This window comes from Syzygium oleosum, unplaced genomic scaffold (genome assembly GCF_021117445.2).
Source record: "Syzygium oleosum isolate NSW1041296 unplaced genomic scaffold, Sole_v2.1 Sole_v2.56, whole genome shotgun sequence".
Classification (NCBI taxonomy): domain Eukaryota; kingdom Viridiplantae; phylum Streptophyta; class Magnoliopsida; order Myrtales; family Myrtaceae; genus Syzygium; species Syzygium oleosum.
In genome coordinates, this window is record NW_026607540.1 from 977,125 (window position 1) to 1,001,017 (window position 23,893).

The 23,893-nt window shown below is 40.8% G+C and overlaps 2 protein-coding genes across 9 annotated transcripts in view; both read right to left on the reverse strand.

The window, feature by feature from the left end:
- Positions 1–23,893, reverse strand: part of LOC115694640 (tRNA-specific adenosine deaminase TAD2-like) — a 266,483-nt gene that overhangs the window by 171,451 nt on the left and 71,139 nt on the right. The window lies entirely within an intron of this gene.
- On the reverse strand, positions 16,853–19,163 carry LOC130136971 (tRNA-specific adenosine deaminase TAD2-like). Of its 4 annotated transcripts, none has more exons than XM_056307637.1 (3): positions 18,307–19,163; positions 18,126–18,177; positions 16,853–16,928 (listed from the first exon to the last, which is right to left on the reverse strand). In XM_056307637.1, the coding sequence occupies exons 1-3, from the start codon at positions 18,446–18,448 to the stop codon at positions 16,853–16,855; spliced, it is 270 nt and encodes an 89-aa protein (XP_056163612.1). In that variant the 5' UTR covers positions 18,449–19,163. The 4 variants fall into 4 exon arrangements, with proteins under 4 accessions (XP_056163612.1, XP_056163611.1, XP_056163610.1 ...); XM_056307636.1 differs by having other exon boundaries at positions 18,126–18,222; positions 18,307–18,867; XM_056307635.1 differs by lacking the exon at positions 16,853–16,928 and adding an exon at positions 16,952–17,157 and having other exon boundaries at positions 18,126–18,222; positions 18,307–18,872.

Genomic DNA, 23,893 nt, shown 5'->3' on the forward strand with positions numbered 1-23,893 from the left:
ACAATTACTGGATGATCAAGGCTGATATAACGTAGGCACTTGTTTCAGTAAATTGGAAAATTTTGCTTGCTTGCTTGCTTGTATTATTTCACTAAAATTTCTATAAATTGTAATGTGGATTAAACCTTGTGTTACTACTCCTTGTTTCTCTCGTAGTTTGAATGGTGGCTTGGAGGGCTGTCATGACTTCCGGAACGGTCGGGAGACGGATTTAGAGGTAACGTCCAGTTAAGGGACCAACGGTTCTCAATCATCACGAGTTCTCCCAAACCTTTACATTGCGCGATGTCGGGAAATTCATTTCAACTAATTAGACCTACGAAAGTCCTATACGAGAGAGTCACCAATAGCTTATTGTGGTCAATTAGAAACCTTTTGGTACCTAAGTTAGGGACTTGATTAATCTTCAATGTACTCCATATATTCCAAAGCTTCTCCATATTGAAATTGAATTCTAATAAAATACAATTGTTTTTGGTTGGATATGAGGATCCATACTGTGCTAAATTGCTTCAATTGAGTGGTTCTAAATGGGGAAATTTGTCTGTCAAGGTTTAGGATCTTTCTCTTACCCCCGGTAGACTAAGTGACAAACGATGTAGGTCCTTGATCACGAAGATTCCAAATGGAACGACGGCATGGACTGTAAAACACTTCATTTATGCAGGTAGACCCCAATTGATCAAGTTTGTCGTTATTTACAGCTTGATAAACTATAATTGTCAAAATTGTTATGCCAAGAAAGTTGATATGAAATGCTCAGCATTGTGTAAAGGAAGGTCAGAAAATACTCATGGGGCCAAGGTTGATTGGAAGAGGTTTGTTTGCCTAGGATTGGAGCCTTGTTAATTTCTTTGTATGTGATGTATACAATAAAGAGGATATGGTATTAGCGGCGCACAGAACAGCCCGGCACCCTTGGGCCTGTGTCTGGGCACTGGCCCATTAGGTCGCGGACCGTTAGGGATCACACATGATATAGACCAGAATTGTGATGCCCCGTCCTCGGGGTCATTAACGTGACGTCCCGTTCATTATTATCTTTCTTTAAATACAAGCGGAAGCATATCTCGGGACAATCACATTTAAAAACAACAACGGGATTAAGACAAACAGCATCATGAGCAAACCTTATATTTATAGGACACGCAAACATATTTTACAAGCCAACTTAGCCGATTTTAGCCATTTATACAACAAATGTTATGGCTTGGGTGTCCTAAGCCCACTACTTCGGGTTCACAGCTCCGAGCTTTCCCCGAACTCCAACATGGCTCAAACTCCCCCTGTCGCCGACGTCCTTTCGACCATCCTATGGACCTGAGAGGGAAAAATGGGGGATGAGTCGGGGAGACTCAGCAAGTGAAAACACTAATATCAAGCGAGGATATATCAATCGCCGTTAACATAAGTCGGCCCTTACCGCACCCGCATCGATGGCAGATCAATAGCAAAGTTCAAACAAGAGAACATCACGCATGGCCACATCGTGCACACTTTACAAACCAAGGCTCGGTTCTTTCTCAAAACAACATCAAACATCAAACATGGTCAAATCGACATCAAACATGAAACATGGTCAAATCGAAAAATGAACCAACTACGACCAACCAAACAACCGAGAAACGGTCCAAGCAAACCACGTCACAACGCATCTCAACATCCTTTCCCGATATTAGGGAATTCACTTACTCAACAATTAAACAAGAACTAGAGAAAACAAGCCGTGTGAAGGACACGTGAGTCTCGGCAATTCTCGGGCGATTCTTGGTGGTTCTCGGGCTTAAACACGAACACTCGGGCCTTGCATAAGGCTTCCTCACTCGATCAAACCACAAGAGAGAGACACGGGCTAGTCGGTAAGCTTTTTCTCTCTTTCTTTCTTTCTTTTTCTCTCTTTCTCGGTCATGAATACAAAGCAAGAAATAAGAAAGAAGGTTGGCCGGAGCTCTCGGGGCATGGAAATGGCGTGAGGGAGAGGAAGGGGGGGGGCTTCACGTGAGGTTCTCCCTCTCTCTCTTGGCCGAATGGCCTTCTTTCTATTTATAGAGAGACAAAACTTGGGGCCAAAGCTTGGATGAGGTAAGCGCACGTGTCATCGTGGAGAATGAGGTAAGCGGACGTGTCATCCAAGGATGAGGTCATGGCTTAGGTCATTTGGGACATGAGGTCATTGCTTACCTCACATGGCCATTAAGGCATGCCATCATGATAAGGACTCCAAAGTCAAGATCATTTAATTAGGCTTCTTGAACAAGCCTAATTCATTTCCAACTTGAGTTTCAAGTTTTGATTTCTCTAGAATCCTCCAATTCCAAGCTTGCTTTTCTCTCTCGGTTTCCCCCTGGGCCGACCTCCAATAAAAGTGTAACATATCTCATTGGAAAGATCATAACGTGTAATTTAAATCACCAGAAGACATCTAGTCGAAATTCCAATGCCCTCATATAGAAAATGCTAAATCTTTGAAATTTGACAAAACCGGACAGCTTTGAACTGTTCACGAAATAGGCCTTGAAAATATAGTAAATGGACTTCAAAAATTCTCAAAATTGAATATGTCATAAACAAGACCTTACTAAACATTTTTCATGAAGAACACAAAATCTGAATCTCTCTTTAAACACCATTTTTAGTAGCTCAAGGACAGACTAAAAACAGTTCGCTAGAACAGAATTCTTGTTTCTCAAAGTAAGCTCTGTCCATAATCCAAATCATCTTGGAAAATTCCCAAATTTATACACGTTATAGAAAAGGAAGTTCTCAATAACTTTCATGAAGGAAACTTTTCCAAAATCTGCCCAGAAAAGCTTGTCGAAAATAAAGACGGTGTGAACATCACCGAAGTACCCATTCTGGGCAGTTTCACATGGTCCAAAAATCAGGCCATCGTACCACTCATATCAACTCCAAAAATTCTGAAATTAAAGTATGTAAAACATCAAGATGTTTGGAACAACTTTAAACAAGGAAGTATTCTGAAATTCAGATCACAAAAGTCTCCCAAAACATAACAAAACAAAGAGGTACAAAGGATCCGAAACTGGGTTTTCCAAAACAAGAGAAAATAATTTAGTTCCGATTGGAAAACCACCAAACTTAAACCATAGCCATTTCCCAGGAACTGAAATTGAGGATATTTCAATTTACCTGCGGCTTCCCAGGCCCAAAATCGGGATGTGACAATTCTCCCCCTCTAATAAAATTTCGTCCTCGAAATTTAAACGCGTACCTGGTTCCTCGAATAATGCAGGTATCAACTTTCCTCAATTCCTCACTCTCCCAGGTGGCTTCTTTTATGCCCCGATGACACTATAGGACCTTAACTAAGAAAATGGCCTTACCTCTCAACACTTGCTCCTTACAATCCACGATCCGCACCTGCTCCTCAGCATAGGACACTCTGCTATCCACTTCGACATCGTCGAAAAAAATTCAGCACGCGTGCATGATCGGGCTCACACTTTCACAATATTAATACATGGAACACAACATGTACCTGAGCAAGTTTCGGTGGCGGCGCCAACCGATAGGCCAAATCCCTTTTCCTTCTCGAATTTCAAAAGATCCTACGTACCTGGGACTTATCTTACCTTAGTACCTTTACAGCATCCACTGTAATGTGGACTAGCTCTGGACCAACGACCTTTCCTTCCCCGACCTCGATCCAACATACTAGAGTGCAGCAAGCTTGACCACGCTTCCGCTGCGCTACTCTGATAAAATCTTCCTCAAACACAATTTACTTACTTTATAACAATCACGAAGATCGCACTTATCATTTCAAATAACAGTTCCCGTCTTACTTTCAATTCAGTACCTAGTTCGGTTTATTCATTTTCTTACCCGCCATCCTAGAAGCCTGCCAGGAACCGCACCTTGTTCAGGTCTTTATCCCCAGCAATCACTCTTGCTAGAAGCCGCACCTTGATCAGGCCTCATGCCCCGGCGTCCACTTCCTAGCCAAGAGCCGCTCCTTGATCAAGTTCTGCCCAGGCGATCACTCCTCGCCCTCATCGGATCGGGTTATGTCAAAATTCAACAGCCTTCTCTTGGCTCAACACCGAACTGCAACTTACTAGAGGGGAACCTGCTTGGACTTCTCTTTCGAGGTCGCGGCGTCCTGATGGGACTTTCCTTTTTCCTCAGCGGTCGCAGCCTAGTCCTGAGCACTTATTTTGCTATCAATAGTCTAACAAGACTTTCTATAACACAAGAATAGGTCAGTGATCACAAACAAACAGGAGCACTTAACCTATTCAACCACAATCAATCATTCACATGCATAGGGGTGTTTCCTAGCTAACTACCCCAACTTCAGCGCACCTTATCACGCCAGGTCTTTATTCCCGCTTTGATTTCAGAATCGTTTTCCCAATTCGGTGCACAGTTCGATCATTCTTGCCTTTAGCCATCCTAGAAGCCTGTCAGGAGCCGCTCAATGATTAGGCCCTTCACCCCGGCGCCACTTCTACCCAGAGGCCGCTCAATGATCAGGCCTCATACCCCGGCGCCACCTCTGTCAGAAGCCGCTCAATGATCAGGTCGTTTGGCCCCGGCGCCACTCCCCGCCCTCGTCGGACTTGTCACATCCCGATTTTGGGCTTGGGAAGCCGCAGGTAAATTGAAATATCCTCAATTTCAGTTCCTGGGAAATGGCTATGGTTTAAGTTTGGTGGTTTTCCAATCGGAACTAAATTGTTTTCTCTTGTTTCGGAAAACCCAGTTTCGGATCCTTTGTACCTCTTTGTTCTGTTATTTTTGGGGAGACTTTTGTGATCCGAATTTTAGAATACTTCCCTCTTAAAAGTTGTTCCAAACATCTTGAAGTTTTTCATACTTTAATTTCAGAATTTTTGGAGTTGATATGAGTGTTACGATGGCCTGATTTTTGGACCGTGTGAAACTGCCCAGAATGGGTATTTCGGTGATGTTCACACCATCTTTATTTTCTACAAGCTTTTCTGTGCAGATTTTGGAAAAGTTTCCTTCATGAAAGTTGTTGAGAACTTCCTTTTCTATAACATGTATAAATTTGGGAATTTTCCAAGATGATTTGAATTATGGACAGAGCTTACTTTGAGAAGCAAAGATTCTGTTCCAGTGAACTGTTTTTAGTCTGTCTTTGAACTACTAAAAAAGGTGTTTACAGAGATATTCAGATTTTGTGTTCTGCATGAAAAATGTTTAGTAAGGTCTTTTTTATGACATATTAAATTTTGAGAATTTTTTAAGTCCATTTACTATATTTTCAAGGCCTATTTCGTGAACAGTGCAAAGCTGTCCGGTTTTGTCAAATTTCAAAGATTTAGCATTTTCTATATGAGGACATTGAAATTTCGACTAGATGTCTTCTGGTGATTTAAATTACACGTTATGATCTTTCCAATGAGATATGTTACACTTTTATTGGAGGTCGGCCCAGGGGGAAACCGAGAAAGAGAAGTAAGCTTGGAATTGGAGGATTCTAGAGAAATCAAAACTTGAAGCCCAAGTTGGAAATGAATTAGGCTTGTTCAAGAAGCCTAATTAAATGATCTTGACTTTGGAGTCCCTATCATGATGGCATGCCTTAATGGCCATGTGAGGTAAGCAATGACCTCATGCCCCAAATGACCTAAGCCATGACCTCATCCTTGGATGACATGTGCGCTTACCTCATGCTCCATGATGACACGTGCGCTTACCTCATCCAAGCTTTGGCCCCAAGTTTTTCTCTCTATAAATAGAGAGAAGGCCATTCGGCCAAGAGAGAGAGGGAGAGCCTCACGTGAAGCCCCGCCCCGCCTTCCTCTCTCTCACGCCATTTCCATGCCCCGAGAGCTCCGGCCAACCGGAACTAAATTGTTTTCTCTTGTTTTGGAAAACCCGGTTTCGGATCCTTTGTATCTCTTTGTTTTGTTATTTTTGGGGAGACTTTTGTGATCCGAATTTCAGAATACTTCCTTCTTAAAAGTTGTTCCAAACATCTTGAAATTTTACATACTTTAATTTCAGAATTTTTGGAGTTGATATGAGTGGTACGATGGCCTGATTTTTGGACCGTGTGAAACTGCCCAGAATGGGTATTTCGGTGATGTTCACACCGTCTTTATTTTCTACAAGCTTTTCTGTGCAGATTTTGGAAAAGTTTCCTTCATGAAAGTTGTTGAGAACTTCCTTTTATATAACATGTATAAATTTGGGAATTTTTCAAGATGATTTGAATTATGGACAGAGCTTACTTTGAGAAGCAAAGATTCTGTTCCAGTGAACTGTTTTTAGTCGTTCTTTGAACTACTAAAAATTGTGTTTACAGAGAGATTCAGATTTTGTGTTCTCATGAAAAATGTTTAGTAAGGTCTTGTTTATGACATATTCAATTTTGAGAATTTTTGAAGTCCATTTACTATATTTTCAAGGCCTATTTCGTGAACAGTGCAAAGCTGTCCGGTTTTGTCAAATTTCAAAGATTTAGCATTTTCTATATGAGGACATTATAATTTCGACTAGATGTCTTCTGGTGATTTAAATTACACGTTATGATCTTTCCAATGAGATATGTTACACTTTTATTGGAGGTCGGCCCAGGGGGAAACCGAGAGAGAGAGAGGCGAGCTTGGAATTGGAGGATTCTAGAGAAATCAAAACTTGAAGCCCAAGTTGGAAATGAATTAGGGCATTCAAGAAGCCTAATTAAATGATCTTGACTTTGGAGTCCCTATCATGATGGCATGCCTTAATGGTCATGTGAGGTAAGCAATGACCTCATGCCCCAAATGACCTAAGCCATGACCTCATCCTTGGATGACACGTGCGCTTACCTCATGCTCCATGATGACACGTGCCCTTACCTCATCCAAGCTTTGGCCCCAAGTTTTGTCTCTCTATAAATAGAAAAACTTGGGGCCAAAGCTTGGATGAGGTAAGCGCACGTGTCATCATGGAGCATGAGGTAAGCGCACGTGTCATCCAAGGATGAGGTCATGGCTTAGGTCATTTGGGGCATGAGGTCATTGCTTACCTCACATGGCCATTAAGGCATGCCATCATGATAGGGACTCCAAAGTCAAGATCTTTTAATTAGGCTTCTTGAACAAGCCTAATTCATTTCCAACTTGGGCTTCAAGTTTTGATTTCTCTAGAATCCTCCAATTCCAAGCTTGCTTCTCTCTCTCGGTTTCCCCCTGGGCCGACCTCCAATAAAAGTGTAACATATCTCATTGGAAAGATCATAACGTGTAATTTAAATCACCAGAAGACATCTAGTCGAAATTCCAATGTCCTCATATAGAAAATGCTAAATCTTTGAAATTTGACAAAACCGGACAGCTTTGCACTGTTCACAAAATAGGCCTTGAAAATATAGTAAATGGACTTAAAAAATTCTCAAAATTTAATATACCATAAACAAGACCTTACTAAACATTTTTCATGCAGAACACAAAATCTGAATTTCTCTGTAAATACCATTTTTAGTAGTTCAAAGACAGACTAAAAACAGTTCACTGGAACAGAATCTTTGCTTCTCAAAGTAAGTCTGTCCATAATTCAAATCATCTTGAAAAATTCCCAAATTTATACACGTTATATAAAAGGAAGTTCTCAACAACTTTCATGAAGGAAACTTTTCCAAAATCTGCACAGAAAAGCTTGTAGAAAATAAAGACGGTGTGAACATCACCGAAATACCCATTCTGGGCAGTTTCACACGGTCCAAAAATCAGGCCATCGTACCACTTATATCAACTCCAAAAATTCTGAAATTAAAGTATGTAAAACTTCAAGATGTTTGGAGCAACTTTCAAGAAGGAAGTATTCTTAAATTCGGATCACAAAAGTCTCCCCAAAAATAACAAAACAAAGAGGTACAAAGGATCCGAAATTGGGTTTTCCAAAACAATAGAAAACAATTTAGTTCCGATTGGAAAACCACCAAACTTAAACCATAGCCATTTCCCAGGAACTGAAATTGAGGATATTTCAATTTACCTGCGGCTTCCCAGGCCCAAAATCAGGATGTGACAATTCTCCCCCTCTAATAAAATTTCGTCCTCGAAATTTAAACGCGTACCTGGTTCCTCGAATAATGCAGGTATCAACTTTTCCTCAATTCCCCACTCTCCCAGGTGGCTTCTTTTATGCCCCGGTGACACTATAGGACCTTAACTAAGAAAATGGCCTTACCTCTCAACACTTGCTCCTTACAATCCACGATCCGCACCTGCTCCTCAGCATAGGACACTCTGCTGTCCACTTCGACCTCGTCGAAAAAAATTCAGCACGCGTGCCGGATCGGGCTCACACTTTCACAATATTAATACATGGAACACAACATGTACCTGAGCAAGTTTCGGTGGCGGCGCCAACCGATAGGCCAAATCCCTTTTCCTTCTCGAATTTCAAAAGATCCTACGTACCTGGGACTTATCTTACCTTAGTACCTTTACAGCATCCACTGTAATGTGGACTAGCTTTGGACCAGCGACCTTTCCTTCCCCGACCTCGATCCAACATACTAGAGTGCAGCAAGCTTGACCACGCTTCCACTGCGCTACTCTGATAAAATCTTCCTCAAACACAATTTACTTACTTTATAACAATCACGAAGATCGCACTTATCATTTCAAATAACAGTTCCCGTCTTACTTTCAATTACCTAGCTCGGTTTATTCCTTTTCTTACCCGCCATCCTAGAAGCCTGCCAGGAGCCGCACCTTGTTCAGGTCTTTATCCCCATCAATCACTCTTGCTAGAAGCCGCACCTTGATCAGGCCTCATGCCCCGGCGTCCACTTCCTAGCCAAGAGCCGCTCCTTGATCAAGTTCTGCCCCGGCGATCACTCCTCGCCCTCATCGGATCGGGTTATGTCAAAATTCAACAGCCTTCTCTTGGCTCAACACCGAACTACAACTTACTAGAGGGGAACCTGCTTGGACTTCTCTTTCGAGGTCGTGGCGTCCTGATGGGACTTTCCTTTTTCCTCAGCGGTCGCAGCCTGGTCCTGAGCACTTATTTTGCTATCAATAGTTTAACAAGACTTTCTATAACACAAGAATAGGTCAGTGATCACAAACAAACAGGAGCACTTAACCTATTCAACCACAATCAATTATTCACATGCATAGGGGTGTTTCCTAGCTAACTACCCCAACTTCAGCGCACCTTATCACTCCAGGTCTTTATTCCCGCTTTGATTTCAGAATCGTTTTCCCAATTCGGTGCACAGTTTGATCATTCTTGCCTTTAGCCATCCTAGAAGCCTGTCAGGAGCCGCTCAATGATTAGGCCATTCACCCCGGCGCCACTTCTACCCAGAGGCCGCTCAATGATCAGGCCTCATACCCCGGCGCCACCTCTGTCAGAAGCCGCTCAATGATCAGGTCGTTTGGCCCCGGCACCACTCCCCGCCCTCGTCGGACTGGCCAATCACAAGCTGCCCCGAACTGCACCTACTGGAGGGAAAACCTGATCTGATACCAAATTAAACTGTGAAGCCCCGACCTCAGGGTCATTAACGTGACGTCCCGTTCATTATTATCTCTCTTTAAATACAAGCGGAAGCATATCTCGGGACAATCACATTTAAAAACAACAGCGGGATTAAGACAAATAGCATCATGAGCAAACCTTATATTTATAGGACACGCAAACATATTTTACAAGCCAACTTAGCAGATTTTAGCCATTTATACAACAAATGTTATGGCTTGGGTGTCCTAAGCCCACTACTTCGGGTTCACAGCTCCGAGCTTTCCCCGAACTCCAACATGGCTCAAACTCCCCCTGTCGCCGCCGTCCGTTCGACCATCCTATGGACCTGAGAGGGAAAAACGGGGGATGAGTCGGGGAGACTCAGCAAGTGAAAACACTAATATCAAGCGAGGATATATCAATCGCCGTTAACATAAGTCGGCCCTTACAGCACCCGCATCGATGGCAGATCAATAGCAAAGTTCAAACAAGAGAACATCGCGCATGGCCACATCGTGCACACTTTACAAACCAAGGCTCGGTTGTTTCTCAAAACAACATCAAACATCAAACATCAAACATGGTCAAATCGACATCAAACATGAAACATGGTCAAATCGAGAAATGAACCAACTACGACCAGCCAAACAACCGAGAAACGGTCCAAGCAAACCACGTCACAACGCATCTCAACATCCTTTCCCGATATTAGGGAATTCACTTACTCAACAATTAAACAAGAACTAGAGAAAACGAGGCGTGTGAAGGACACGTGAGTCTCGACAATTCTCGGGCGATTCTTGGTGGTTCTCGGGCTTAAACACGAACACTCGGGACTTGCATAAGGCTTCCTCACTCGATCAAACCACAAGAGAGAGACACGGGCTAGTCGGTAAGCTTTTTCTCTCTTTCTTTCTTTCTTTTTCTCTCTTTCTCGGTCATGAATACAAAGCAAGAAATAAGAAAGAAGGTTGGCCGAAGCTCTCGGGGCATGGAAATGGCATGAGGGAGAGGAAGGGGGGGGCTTCACGTGAGGTTCTCCCTCTCTCTCTTGGCCGAATGGCCTTCTTTCTATTTATAGAGAGACAAAACTTGGGGCCAAAGCTTGGATGAGGTAAGCGCACGTGTCATCATGGAGCATGAGGTAAGCGCACGTGTCATCCAAGGATGAGGTCATGGCTTAGGTCATTTGGGAGATGAGGTCATTGCTTACCTCACATGGCCATTAAGGCATGCCATCATGATAAGGACTCCAAAGTCAAGATCATTTAATTAGGCTTCTTGAACAAGCCTAATTCATTTCCAACTTGAGCTTCAAGTTTTGATTTCTCTAGAATCCTCCAATTCCAAGCTTGCTTCTCTCTCTCGGTTTCCCCCTGGGCCGACCTCCAATAAAAGTGTAACATATCTCATTGGAAAGATCATAACGTGTAATTTAAATCACCAGAAGACATCTAGTCGAAATTCCAATGTCCTCATATAGAAAATGCTAAATCTTTGAAATTTGACAAAACCGGACAGCTTTGCACTGTTCACAAAATAGGCCTTGAAAATATAGTAAATGGACTTCAAAAATTCTCAAAATTTAATATGTCATAAACAAGATCTTACTAAACATTTTTCATGAAGAACACAAAATCTGAGTCTCTCTGTAAACACCATTTTTAGTAGTTCAAATAGAGACTAAAAACAGTTCCCTGGAACAGAATCTTTGCTTCTCAAAGTAAGCTCTGTCAATAATTCAAATCATCTTGAAAAATTCCCAAATTTATACAAGTTATATAAAAGGAAGTTCTCAACAACTTTCATGAAGGAAACTTTTCCAAAATCTGCCCAGAAAAGCTTGTAGAAAATAAAGACGGTGTGAACATCACCGAAATACCCATTCTGGGCAGTTTCACACGGTCCAAAAATCAGGCCATCGTACCACTCATATCAACTCCAAAAATTCTGAAATTAAAGTATGTAAAACATCAAGATGTTTGGAACAACTTTCAAGAAGGAAGTATTCTGAAATTCGGATCACAAAAGTCTCCCCAAAAATAACAAAACAAAGAGGTACAAAGGATCCGAAACTGGGTTTTCCAAAACAAGAGAAACAATTTAGTTCCGATTGGAAAACCACCAAACTTAAACCATAGCCATTTCCCAGGAACTGAAATTGAGGATATTTCAATTTACCTGCGGCTTCCCAGGCCCAAAATCGGGATGTGACAAGAATTATGAAGCTCAAACACATCAAGAGCACGCCTAGAATTACCTCAAACTTCAAAAGCTCATAAAAAAATCAAGCTAGATTATAGAATATTTTGATAACAAAAATTAGCATCAGAAAGGTGATGCCTACACAGGGTTATGCCATAAATTATCTTACAATCTGATAATCAAGTTAAAAGCATGAAATGTACATGTGATCACAGCTGCAATCCTCAGTAAACACATGAACATCAAGGCAAAAACTGATCCGGACATGCATCACGCTTCCTTTCTTAGGTCCCTTGATGAAATTCTGTGATCGAAAAAGCAATAAACGAAAATGCATTGTCGGTCAAAGTGCACTGAATCATTTGCAGATACTTTATCGTCAATAACATTCACACGAATCTCTATACTTGAAGGGCTATTTGAACAACACTATGATTATACAACTTTTTATGATTTTGAGACAATAATCACCATTAACTGTTTCTGACATCACAAAACAAACAGCATAGAATCTTATTATACTAGAGTCTGCATCAACGATGTCACATCCAGATTTGCACTTTACATGTAGTATCCAAAGGATCACAAAACTATTAGTCCGTAAGTTATTTTGCGATGAGTTCACCTCAAGAATGGAAACTACCTTCAACTGCAAGTTTGACTTTAGGTTTAGTCAAATTAAGAGATTGACTGACAAGAATAAGAATAATGATCATTATGATTAGAATAAACGAAGAATCAGGAATGAAGAGCAAGGATGTTGTCTAACTTCATTTTGAAGACCTTTATATTGCCTCGTGATTAAATATTCCCATACAAGAAAATTTATAGCTGTAGGTATACTCAATCGTCGCATGAGCATCATATCATACTGCCACAGCAAGAGACATTGCCACAAGCGCCTAATCCGTGGCATTCCATTGGTAAATGCTATACTACGGAAAGGTCACACCATGCAGCCCATTTGTTATATGCACAAGTAAATGATCATCGTTCAATATGCAGCAGAGGTGCTTCAAAATACTATACATGATGTACATTATGTTCTATTCATCATCTTTTCATGGATTGCACTACAGCCCGTGAGATATGGACAAAGTGTGCTTTACTGTATTCTGGACAGAATAACATGAGTCAAGTTTGTGACATGTGGGAGGCTTTATTTGAAGCCAAAATTGGTGATGCTAGTTTGGCAAAACATTATTGCTCGTTTTGCATCTTTGTATTAGTGCCTCAAGTCTTATTTTCCACTTGCTACCATAGTTACTCAGATGCAACAACGAGAAGCGGACATGATAACCATGCTCTTTCTTCGTAGCCTTGGTCCAGATCATAGTGCTCTTCGTCAACAGATTACCTCTCAGAGCACTCTTCCTTTCATTGAAGAAGTGTATTCTCGAGCTGCTCATTACACTTCTGGTCCCAAGACTTCAGCAATTTCAAATAGTAGTGCTATGGTGGCTCGTGGAGGTCAAGGGACTCGTGGTCGTATTAACGGCAGTGGACAATGGAATTCTGATAGTTCTTACCGTGGTCGTGGTCGTGGTTTTCAAGGCCGAGGTACCGCTCGTGGTGGTGGTAGTAATACTTCTAGAGGAGCACGTGGTGGTGGTCGAGCGAACCGTTTTTGTACTCATTGCCAGCTTTCTGGGCACACTGTTGATTATTGTTATGACCTCCATCCTAAACTGCGGGGTCTACATGCTTCTATTGATAATGAGCCTTGGAATCCTTCCCTTGGATCTTCTTCTCGGGACAGGTACAGTGCATGCGGTTGACTCGTGCAGAATATGATGAGTTGGTCGAGCACGACAAAGTGAGAATGGTGCTATCTCTGGTCCTACTGCTACTTTAGCATAGCGTAATGATCCTACATGTCTATTGTCCAGTACAGCTCCTCGTTCTTGGGTTATTGATTCGGGTGCCACTCATCATATGACTGGTGATCCTCGTCTTCTCACATCCACCTCATTTGTTCCTTCTATGTCAGTCACCTTAGCAGATGGTTCTCAATCCAAAGTTACTGGTACAGGTTGTGTATCATTGAGTTCCTGTCTCCTTACCTTTTGTTTACCATATTTCACACTTTCCTTACAATCTATTATCAGTCAGTTCTATTACTCGTGATCTTGATTGCGATATTATCTTTTCTTCGTCTTCGTGTGTTCTTCAGGATCGGAAGACTAGACGCCGAATAAGTGGTGGGCGTGAAGCTGGTGGATTTTACATCCTGGAACCTGAGATTATTGCTGCTGCTACAACAATTCAGAATAAAGCTGTGGATGATCCTTATCGATTACATTGTTGTCTTGGTCATCCATCAGCAAACGTATTCCGACGATTTCCTTTCGTGTCTAGTTCAAGTCTTCAGTTTAATTGTGAAACGTGTCAGTTAGGTAAACACCATCGTGAGTCTTTCTCTCCTCGTGTTTTGAGTCGTGCGTCACATCCATTCGAGTTAATTCACTCCGATGTGTGGGGTCCTAGTCGAGAGTCTTCATTTGGTTTTCGTTATTTTGTCACTTTTATTGATGATTGTACTCGTACAACTTGGTTATATTTAATAAAAGATCGTACTGAAGTTTTTCATTCTTTCTGCCAGTTTTATCATGAAATATGTACGCAGTATGATTGTTCTATTAAGTGTTTGCATACTGACAATGCTCGTATTTTTCTTCATCTACCTTTATTCCGTTTCTCAAATCTCATGGTATTTTACATCAGAGTTCTTGCGCTCACACTCCGCAACAAAATGGAGTTGCTGAACGTAAGAACTGTCATTTGTTGGATGTTGCTCGTTGTCTTCTTCTTCACACTCATATACCTAAATCATTCTGGAGCTATGCTCTACTTACAGCATGTCATCTTATTAATCGTCTTCCGTCCTCCGTGCTGAAAGGAGCTATTCCTTATGCTCTTCTTCATCCTGATCGTTCTTTATGGTCTGTTCGCCCTCGTATCTTTGGATGTGTCTATTTTGTTCATTCTTTGTCTCCTGGATTAGACAAATTATCACCTCGTGCTGAAAAATGTATATTCGTTGGTTACTCCCGTACTCAAAACGGATATGTTTGTTATAATCCTACTCGTCGTCGGGAGTATGTTTCTGCTGATGTGACTTTCTTTGAGGATAAAGCATTCTTTGGCGATGATCGTCCTCAAGCACCATTAACCTTGGACCTTCTGCCACCCTCTGCACCTACATCTCAGCCGGAGCCACCGTTTGTTACTTCTAATGCTGCTCCACCGGATCCAGGTTCACCAACACCGACCCCTCTTCAGGTCTATACACGTGGTTCTCGTTCTATTTGGGGTAATACATCTTCACCAGCAAGCGTTCCACCACCACCAACTTCGGTCCAGGCTTCCGATCCTCTTCCACCGTCTCCTGACAGTTCTCCTATTGCTCACCGTACTCGATCTCGGTATCCTCTTTCTAATTTTGTGTCTTATCATAACTTAAGCCCTCAGATGTCTGCCTTTGTGTCATCTCTTGCTTCTGTGTCTGTGCCTAGTAGTGTCCAGGAAGCTTTGGCCCATCCAGGGTGGGCTCGCGCTATGGAGGAGGAGATGGCTGCTTTACATCATAATAAGACTTGGGAGCTCGTTCCCTTACCGGCTCATAAACAATTGGTAGGTTGTCGCTGGGTCTTTGTTGTCAAACACCATCCAGATGGGTTTAGTTGAGCGCTTAAAGGCGCATCTTGTGGCAAAGGGCTATACTCAAACTTATGGTATTAACTATGATGAAACTTTTTCTCCGGTAGCCAAAATTCCTTCTGTTCGTATCATTATTTCCTTGGCTGCTCGGTCTCAGTGGACTCTTCATCAGCTTGATGTCAAAAATGCCTTCCTTCATGGTGATCTTCATGAGGAAGTATATATGGAACAACCACCTGGGTTTGTTGCTCAGGGGGAGAAGGTGTGCCGATTGCGAAAAGCTCTTTATGGGCTTAAGCAATCTCCTCGTGCTTGGTTTGGCCAGTTCAATGATGCGGTTATTACTTTTGGCATGCATCGGTGTAGTGTGGATCACTCAGTATTTAGTATGTCATCTTCAAAAGGATGTGTTTATGTTGATGATATCATTGTCACAGGCAGCGATGTTGAAGGCATACGATGACTCAAGCAGTTTCTTCAAAAGGAGTTTAACACTAAAGACCTAGGTCGTCTGCGATATTTTCTTGGCATTGAAGTTGTCTATGCCAATGGTAGCATTGCTCTCTCCCAGCGAAAGTATGCTCTTGACGTTCTTAAGGAGGTTGGCTTACATGATTCTAAGCCTGGTGACACACCTATGGATCCTGGAGTGAGGCTTGACAATGAAGAGAGAGAACTTCTTCATGATCCAAAGAAGTATCGTCGATTAGTAGGCAAGTTAAATTATCTTACCATTACCCGTCCGGATATTTCATTTGCTATTAGTGTGGTGAGTCACTTTATGAGCTCTCCTCGTACTAATCATTGGTAAGCTGCTCTACAAATTGTTCGATATTTGAAGAGAGCTCCAGGTAAAGGACTTGTGTTCCATAATCAAGGTCATCTTCGTATAGCTGGTTATTCCAACCCTGAATCTTTGGAGGTGACAGGATATTCTGATGCAGATTGGGCTGGTTGCCCTATGGATCGCCGGTCTACTTCGGGATACTGTGTATTTCTTGGTGGTAATCTTGTGTTGTGGAAAAGTAAGAAACAGTCCGTTATTTCCCGATCTAGTGCAGAGGCCGAGTATCGTGCTATGGCTAATGTTACCAGTGAACTTCAATGGGTTCGTATGTTGTTAGCTGAGATTGGACTACCTATGACCGGATCATCTATTCTGTGCTGTGATAATCAATCTACTATTCATATTGCTAGCAATCTAGTGTTTCATGAGAGAACGAAGCATATAGAGGTGGATTGTCATTTTGTTCGAGAAAAGGTGAACTGTGAAGACATACGGTTGGTACACACACGTTCTGAAGAGCAACTAGCAGACATTTTCACAAAGCCTCTTCAACGTGGACGAGTTTCATATATTTGTCATAAGTTATGACTTTTTTATATGTACACTCCAACTTGAGGGGGAGTGTTGGGTTTATTACTTTAGAGTATTAGCAAGTTGGGGGTATTTGTGTAAATGTATTAGGCTTAATCCTAAGCCTATAAATACTCTTTGTTATCTCTGAAATAAAGTTAAGTTACTCTTTTATCATTAACAAAGAGAATTGGCTTCTGATGCCGTTATACCTCCACAGCATTTGAAACCCTTTGATCCAGAATTCCCAATACTGCAAGAATAACAAGAAAAAAAGTTAGAAACATTCATAAATCAGGCAGATGCATCCCAGAATGCTTTTGACTCATAATCAGATTATGAATCGAAACATGACTGTAAATTTCAAGCTCTAAAAGTATTGAGTTTTCATGGTTTTTTTTTTGCCCTGAACTTTTTGCTTAGATGCATCCTTGGTACATCTCTTGCTTCTTCCCCCAGTACTTGAGCTTGTTCTCTCAAAACTAACAATTTGAACAGAAAAACAATGTCCGTAATCTAGATTAGCAACTTCATGTACTGCTCAAATCACAATGAAACAGATCCTGTTTCACTACGTTTTAACTTTTATTTCAACAAAGTCAGAGCAAAAAATTGATTAGTTCTGATCAAGCTTAGGAAACATGAAATGTTAGCTCATAACAATGTCAGACAGTTGAAATATCATACTGGAAACACAAGCCATACACCACAGTTTAGCAGGCACATGCTCTCATGTATGCAAGAAGAGACAATAGCAACTATTAAACAAGAAAAGAGATTTCTTTATCAAGTACATTGCCCATGGCATATCAGAAAGCATAAATTTTTCCTCAGAGTTAAAAATATCATACTTCTTTGAAGATACTATACATCTCGATTTAAACGTGCTAACATTAAAGACATCAAAGAATCTCACTGCAGTGAAAAAGGTCAGGAAGAAGAGATGAAGAAACAGGGGAGAGGGAAAAGGAAAAACAGAAACTAATGTTAGCTTAACTTGTGGCACTTCCCAGAACGGTAAACTTTTTAGGGCAAACAAAGAATACAGAAATGTCTAACAAGTCACCGAGAATTTAAGAAAAAGGAAACAAAGCAGGAAAAGAAAGAATAAATATAAACTTGACTTCTTAATGCTTCCAGATACACCATTTTCTTCCATTTAGACTGAGGAAAGGACAGAAAAGATGGAAAATTAGTTCCATAAACCTCCATTTATTTTCGTGGTTATGTGTTGCAATATCCGACGTGGCAACAACATACAGAATCACTACAAACCCACATCCATCAGTCATCAACATAAGGAATCATAAACCTTCAGTAAGCTTTAGTTGTCAATTGTCTTTTTTTTTTTTATAACCAAAGCTTTAGTTGTCAATTGTCATATGCCACAATTTCAAAGTAATGCTATGTAAATACAAAACCAGCAGCAAAAGTAAGTTCATAAACTGACCTAATGTGTGCCTCAGAGCTACTTGAATGCAACGACATTATTGAGCCACAGCCTCCAAATTTATCATTTGCACAGCCATAATATACTTCCTTTAAACCTAAAAAGGGAGAGAGTCATCTAATCATAAATAAACAAATTTTAGGAAAGTTCAGTTTTATTTCAGTAGGATCAACGGATGTACCAATGATCGATAATGCTGCTGCACACATTTTGCATGGTTCACATGTCACATAAAGGGTGCATGCTGAAAACTTCTCTGCAACTTCTGCAGCCGAAAATCCAGTCCTCTGCCACCGTACAAGAAGAACATCAAGAGCTTCCATCTCTGCATGTCTCGTTGCCCATGAAAGCCCAAAGGGAAAAATGAAGCAAGCATATCATACTTGGGAGCTTTGTCATGAGAAATATTTCTCCCTCAAGTTAACTGATTAAGAGTATATATAAGATTGATCAAGGCATATACTACATGAAGTCAAAAAGTTTTACTCACTTGAAGTTGCTGAGAATCTCACTAGGAAAAAGAGGCTTCTTATTGGAATAGCCACCTCCACCTTTTTTAACAGTATTTTTTTAATATACCCCTGTAGCAAGGTGCCTTTGTTTTTTTATTAATCTCCACAAGATACTAAAAGGGCCAAATATTTTTCACATCAACTATTCATTGCTATCCATAAAATCATTTATAGTAATGTATTGCCACCTGATGACTATAAATGATTACAGAAATAGACTATTAGATAAGAGATGATGCCTACCAGAAACCAGACTTAAACTAGTTGTGTAAATGGTCATTGTATGAAGAACTGTGCCCAAGTAGCAGGTTCTTACAACTTAAAAGGCAATACAATGGTCACAATGCATTTTTAGACTATTTAAGTATACCAAAAGTCTAGCTAAATACAGTCTAAGAGAACAATTTTAGGAACTTCACAAAAGCAGATAAAAATATGGTTCCAGACAGACCACAATGGTAAACGAAAAACGTAAAACATTGTGCATAATAACGCAAGATTATTGTTATTGTTAGCCGTAGCCATATTTTATGAAGAGCAATAGGAATAAAGCCCCTTACAGCCTAATAATGCATGGAAAATTCCACTTTTAAACAGATTTGATCAGATATATTATTTTATTATCTAATAAATACATATTAACGGAGAAACATGAAATGATCAACAATAAACTACGAGTGGATGATTCGAGGGTATTAATTCGGAACAATAACAAAGTGCAGTTGGCCAAAATTTATAGAAGGGGGTGGAGCAGCAATGATAAACATACATTCCATGTCTTGTTAGTCTGGTTTCTTTCTGCCGCAATACCGTTCCCATCCTCAATAATCACACAGCTGTTCAATCAAAGAGTCCAATCTGAAATCATTCACTAATAAGACTGAAATACTAATCATATTAATTAGAAAATGAAGTAACATATATGAAATGCACCTAGTTACAGACAATCAGTATCTTACCTAACTGGAACTTCAAGGCTGTCCAATGGAAGCTTTGCCTTATATAAGAAAAGCAAATAGATCTTGTTACTTGTTAGGAGAAAAATTATAAGAATAAGAGTCAGAAATTCTTTCATGCATGCATGCATGCATAAAGCCAAATTCAAGAGGAAATCAGCATCACGTTGCCAGCAGTAGTAATATTTCAATATCAATATACAGTTACTAACGGAACAAATGCATGTCCCATACTTATATGATCAAGATCTTGCAGGTCCTGTACAAGATACTGGTCACTAACTTCCAAGCAATGATTATCACCCCATACTCATCCAGTAATACAGATGCAAATCCTACCTAACGGTTAAACTGATATGGCTCTAACAACAGTACAGCTAAAACAAGAACAAAATTGAGAAACTACATGTTGTTGATTCTAGTGTGTCCTATCATGGGTACCTCAGAAGCTTTTCTTTCCATTAATGAGGTTTCACTCAAACATTCAAGAAGCTTCCTTGAGTTTTAGCTTCTGGGCCATTTTCCTTCACAAATATTATGGCACATGACGAGAAAGAGAGATCCATAAAACCGTTGTGAAGCCCTCAGAAATCATAATTGGCAATCAGCTTTTGTGATTTTGCCTCTATTCTACTCAATAACTTATGTAAACTCTGTTTTTCTCTTTTTCTTTTACATATACACAGGCCACAAGGCCCAAGAAAAAACCTAACCAGTTATCCGTGGGCACAACCGATGTTCATATTATGCTCACACTCCAAGTAAATTTCGTTTTCAATTCTCCCTAGGTGCCAAAGTCTACAAGTGGCAAAAGGACTTGACTGTCAAGCAACCTCTCCCTGTGGCTTGCCATCTAATTGCACCTTCTTCATTCCTCTATGGTTTTGCCTCTTCAAGCGCCTCATGAAACTTGGCGACAGAGTGCTATCTTAGTGATCAAAGTTTCTCATAATTCAATTGTCCTGGCAAACCTATCACCCACTGCACATCTTTATGATAGGCACATACTACACATCCACATTTCCTAGACACCTCAAAAGCACCCTGTGGCTTGCCGAATTGCACCTTCTTCATTCCTCTATGGTTTTGCCTCTTCAAGCGCCTCATGAAACTTGGCAACAGAGTCCTATCCCAGCGGTCAAAGTTTCTCATAATTCAATTGTCCGGGAAAACCTATCACCCACTGCACATCTTTATGATAGGCACATACTACACATCCACATTTCCTAGACACCTCAAAAGCACCTTGTGGCTTGCCGTCTCATTGCACCTTCTTCATCCCTCTATGGTTTTGCCTCTTCAAGCGCCTAATGAAACTCGGCGACAGAGTCCTATCCCAGTGGTCAAAGTTTCTCATAATTCAATTGTCCTGGCAAACCTATCACCCACTGCACATCTTTATGATAGGCACATACTACACATCCACATTTCCTAGACACCTCAAAAGCACCCTCTCTCTCTCTCTCTCTCTCTCTCTCTCTCTCTCTCTCTCTCTCTCTCTCTCTCTCTCTCTCTCTCTCTCTCCCAACCTACAGCACCCGGATTGGCTCAGTTTTTCATCTGAGAAAGGGGCTGAACCAACCCATGTACACCCTACTTCCCTTTGTTTCACTCTCCCTCATTTGTTTTCCCTTTGAACCTAGACTTCACCTACTTCTTTCAATAAATTGCCACCTACAGAAACGAAGAAATAAAAGCTATACCTTCTAGAAATTGTTGCTGATTTTGCAGCGTGTAGTGTCGATTACCAATGGATTCACTATGAAGCATCCACAGACAACACTTATGAAGAAACACTTATTCAATGTCTCTTGTACAAAAGTCAACTATACATTCTTCAAATTCCCGCGCAATTATAGCACCAAACGAATCGTTCACATTTCAGCCCAAGTATCACATCAACTTAATACAATTCGGCTGTGCCAGGCATTACCTGATCTATAGCAAGCTGCATAAAACCCAGAACCTCAGGAGAGAATTGTTCACCCGAATCTACGTTATCAGTTTCCATGGCTTTGGTTGTTGGTGGTAGTGCGTCGCCTCCCCTTGCCAGTCTCAGTCACCTTCAGTAGCTAGGCTGTTTTAGGAAGAAGAACTTCTTCTGTTTGTCACCTCCATCGGCAGGTGGCAATCTTCCACTCATCACAGCTCGCTGGTGTCGGATGAAAGATGAGCAGTCGTGGTATTGTAGGTGGTGTCGATGGTGAAATTTGCCTATGGTGAAGGAAAGGAAGGAGCTTATAATAGGAAATCAAAGAAAGAAGGTGGAGAGAAAGAATTAAAAACAAAGAAAAAGAATAAATAGAAGAAAAAATTACAGAAATTTATTTTAGGATATATAGTTAACCGGGTTAACGGGGATTTAGTGAAAAGAAAAAAAAGGTTAAAGGGGATGCATGTGTGCATAATTAGGTGGTCATGCATAGATGAAAATTGGTAATTATTTATGAAGTATGTGATTCTGAAAGACCAATTATATTTCTGCCATAATCAAAGGGTAGTTTGGAAAGACGAAACTTGATTTTGACTTAGGCTCTTTTTGTTTAAAGGAAAATAGTTTACTAGAAAACTTCTTTTTCCATTTTTCAAAGTGTTTGGTATGGGAAAATAAGTAGGTCAAAGAAAAATGACTTCAGTTGACCAGAAAATACCAAGCTTAAAAATAAGGAAAATAACTTCTTAATTTTATAGGTAGAAGTCATTTTCCAAAAAAGTATGTAGGACTATCCTTACCAAAGTGTTTTGATAGATGACCAGGTAAAACAAGGATTCTTTTGAGCACATGCCCTCGAGTGAGCACGCATGTTCACTAGGAGACCATAGAATTCTCTGGACAACACTAGCATAAACTGCTCAAATGGGAAAATTGTGGTTCAATGTGATTCAGCCTGATATAGAGTATAGTTGATGCACCAACCTAGCAGTATGTCGTCACACACCAATACAAAAATTGATCATGGACTCAGAGGTCCACAGCTTGACAAGCCCTCCCACAAATTGAGTTCAGACCAGGAATAAAGCAGGACACTGTGCAACACGAGTGTAGGTACAGAATCTGTAATTCTCTGCTCGTTCAAGGTCCTCTCCACATCATCTCTAATACACTGTCGTCATCTCTAGTATCCATTCACAAAAGATGATTATTCAGTGAGATATTCAACTCAATTTTCTGTGGGGAATTTTAACGAACACCTGGCGGGCCAATCATAGCAACCACTACAAATTAATATACCTCCAAATTCTAGCCATCTCCATAGAATCAATCCCATTACACAAATCTAAACACCCCCAAACATCATAAACTCAAAATCATCATATAAAAAGGGCCTAAGAAACTCGGACATGTGGTGGGTCACCGAGATCAGAATAACAAAGAAGAAGAAGAAGAAGAAAAACCACGAAGGGATTCGAGCCAAGGACGCACACCGCAGAGAGAGTCGCACTAAGAAAGGGAGACGGAAGAGGAGGACACACACCTTCAACAATTTTTGAGGTAAATACACTCTACAATTTCTTTTTTCTTGGATTAATATACCAGCAAAAATTTTAAACTATGCCTACCATAATACCGACTTTTCCCCGCGTTACTAATAATCCTTAAATTATAAACTGTGGCTAGCTGAGGTTCCGACCTCTCAGATTCGAGGTTGCGAGACCTCGGGACTCGAGGCGGAAACCTCAAGGGGAGGTCGCGGAGGTTTGGGGATAGGGAGAGAGATGGTCGCAAGCCCCTGTGCGGCGGACGACAACAACGGCACGGCGATGGCCTCGTAGCATTAACAGGCGGGAGCGATGGGGCGTTGTACGGTTTGGACGACGGCTGAGCATGGAAGAGGATGGAAGGGAAAAAAATAAATAATAAGAACCGTTTTAAGATTACAAAAAATTTATCCATTTTAAATTGAGTTGGCACTCCTATATATAGCAATGTGCATCATTCTTTTATGAGTAAACAAGTCACCATGTTGAGCTATATTTTGATAGTTCAGATACTCAATTGGAAAAGAAAAAGTCGCGGTACTTGTACGTAATAAAACGGACGGAAATTTATTGTAGTGTGATTACCCTTAAAAAAAATCTGATAATAATGAAATTTTTATGTTCTTCCAAATTGATTTTATATTTACTTTCCAATTTCAACTAGTTCCTATTGATTTATCGATGATTGTAATACATATTCCATGAAACAAAAAGCAAGTTGAAAACAATGACGAGTGGGAAGACTACTGTTCTTGTGCTCCCAGGGTAACAAAGGTCCGTGTTCTCTCTTCCAAGCCAGTTACTCCTAGCGCTGCAAGCA

Bases quoted from the DNA above. Each gene is read 5' to 3' on its own strand.
- LOC130136971 (XM_056307635.1), bottom strand. From the start codon at position 18,448: ATGGAAGCTCTTGATGTTCTTCTTGTACGGTGGCAGAGGACTGGATTT. The intron at 18,223-18,306 runs GTACATCCGTTG...CTCCCTTTTTAG, and splicing joins AGCAGCATTATCGATCATTG to GTTTAAAGGAAGTATATTAT. The intron at 17,158-18,125 runs GTCAGTTTATGA...TCAAATTGTTAG, and splicing joins AGCTCTGAGGCACACATTAG to TTTTGAGAGAACAAGCTCAA.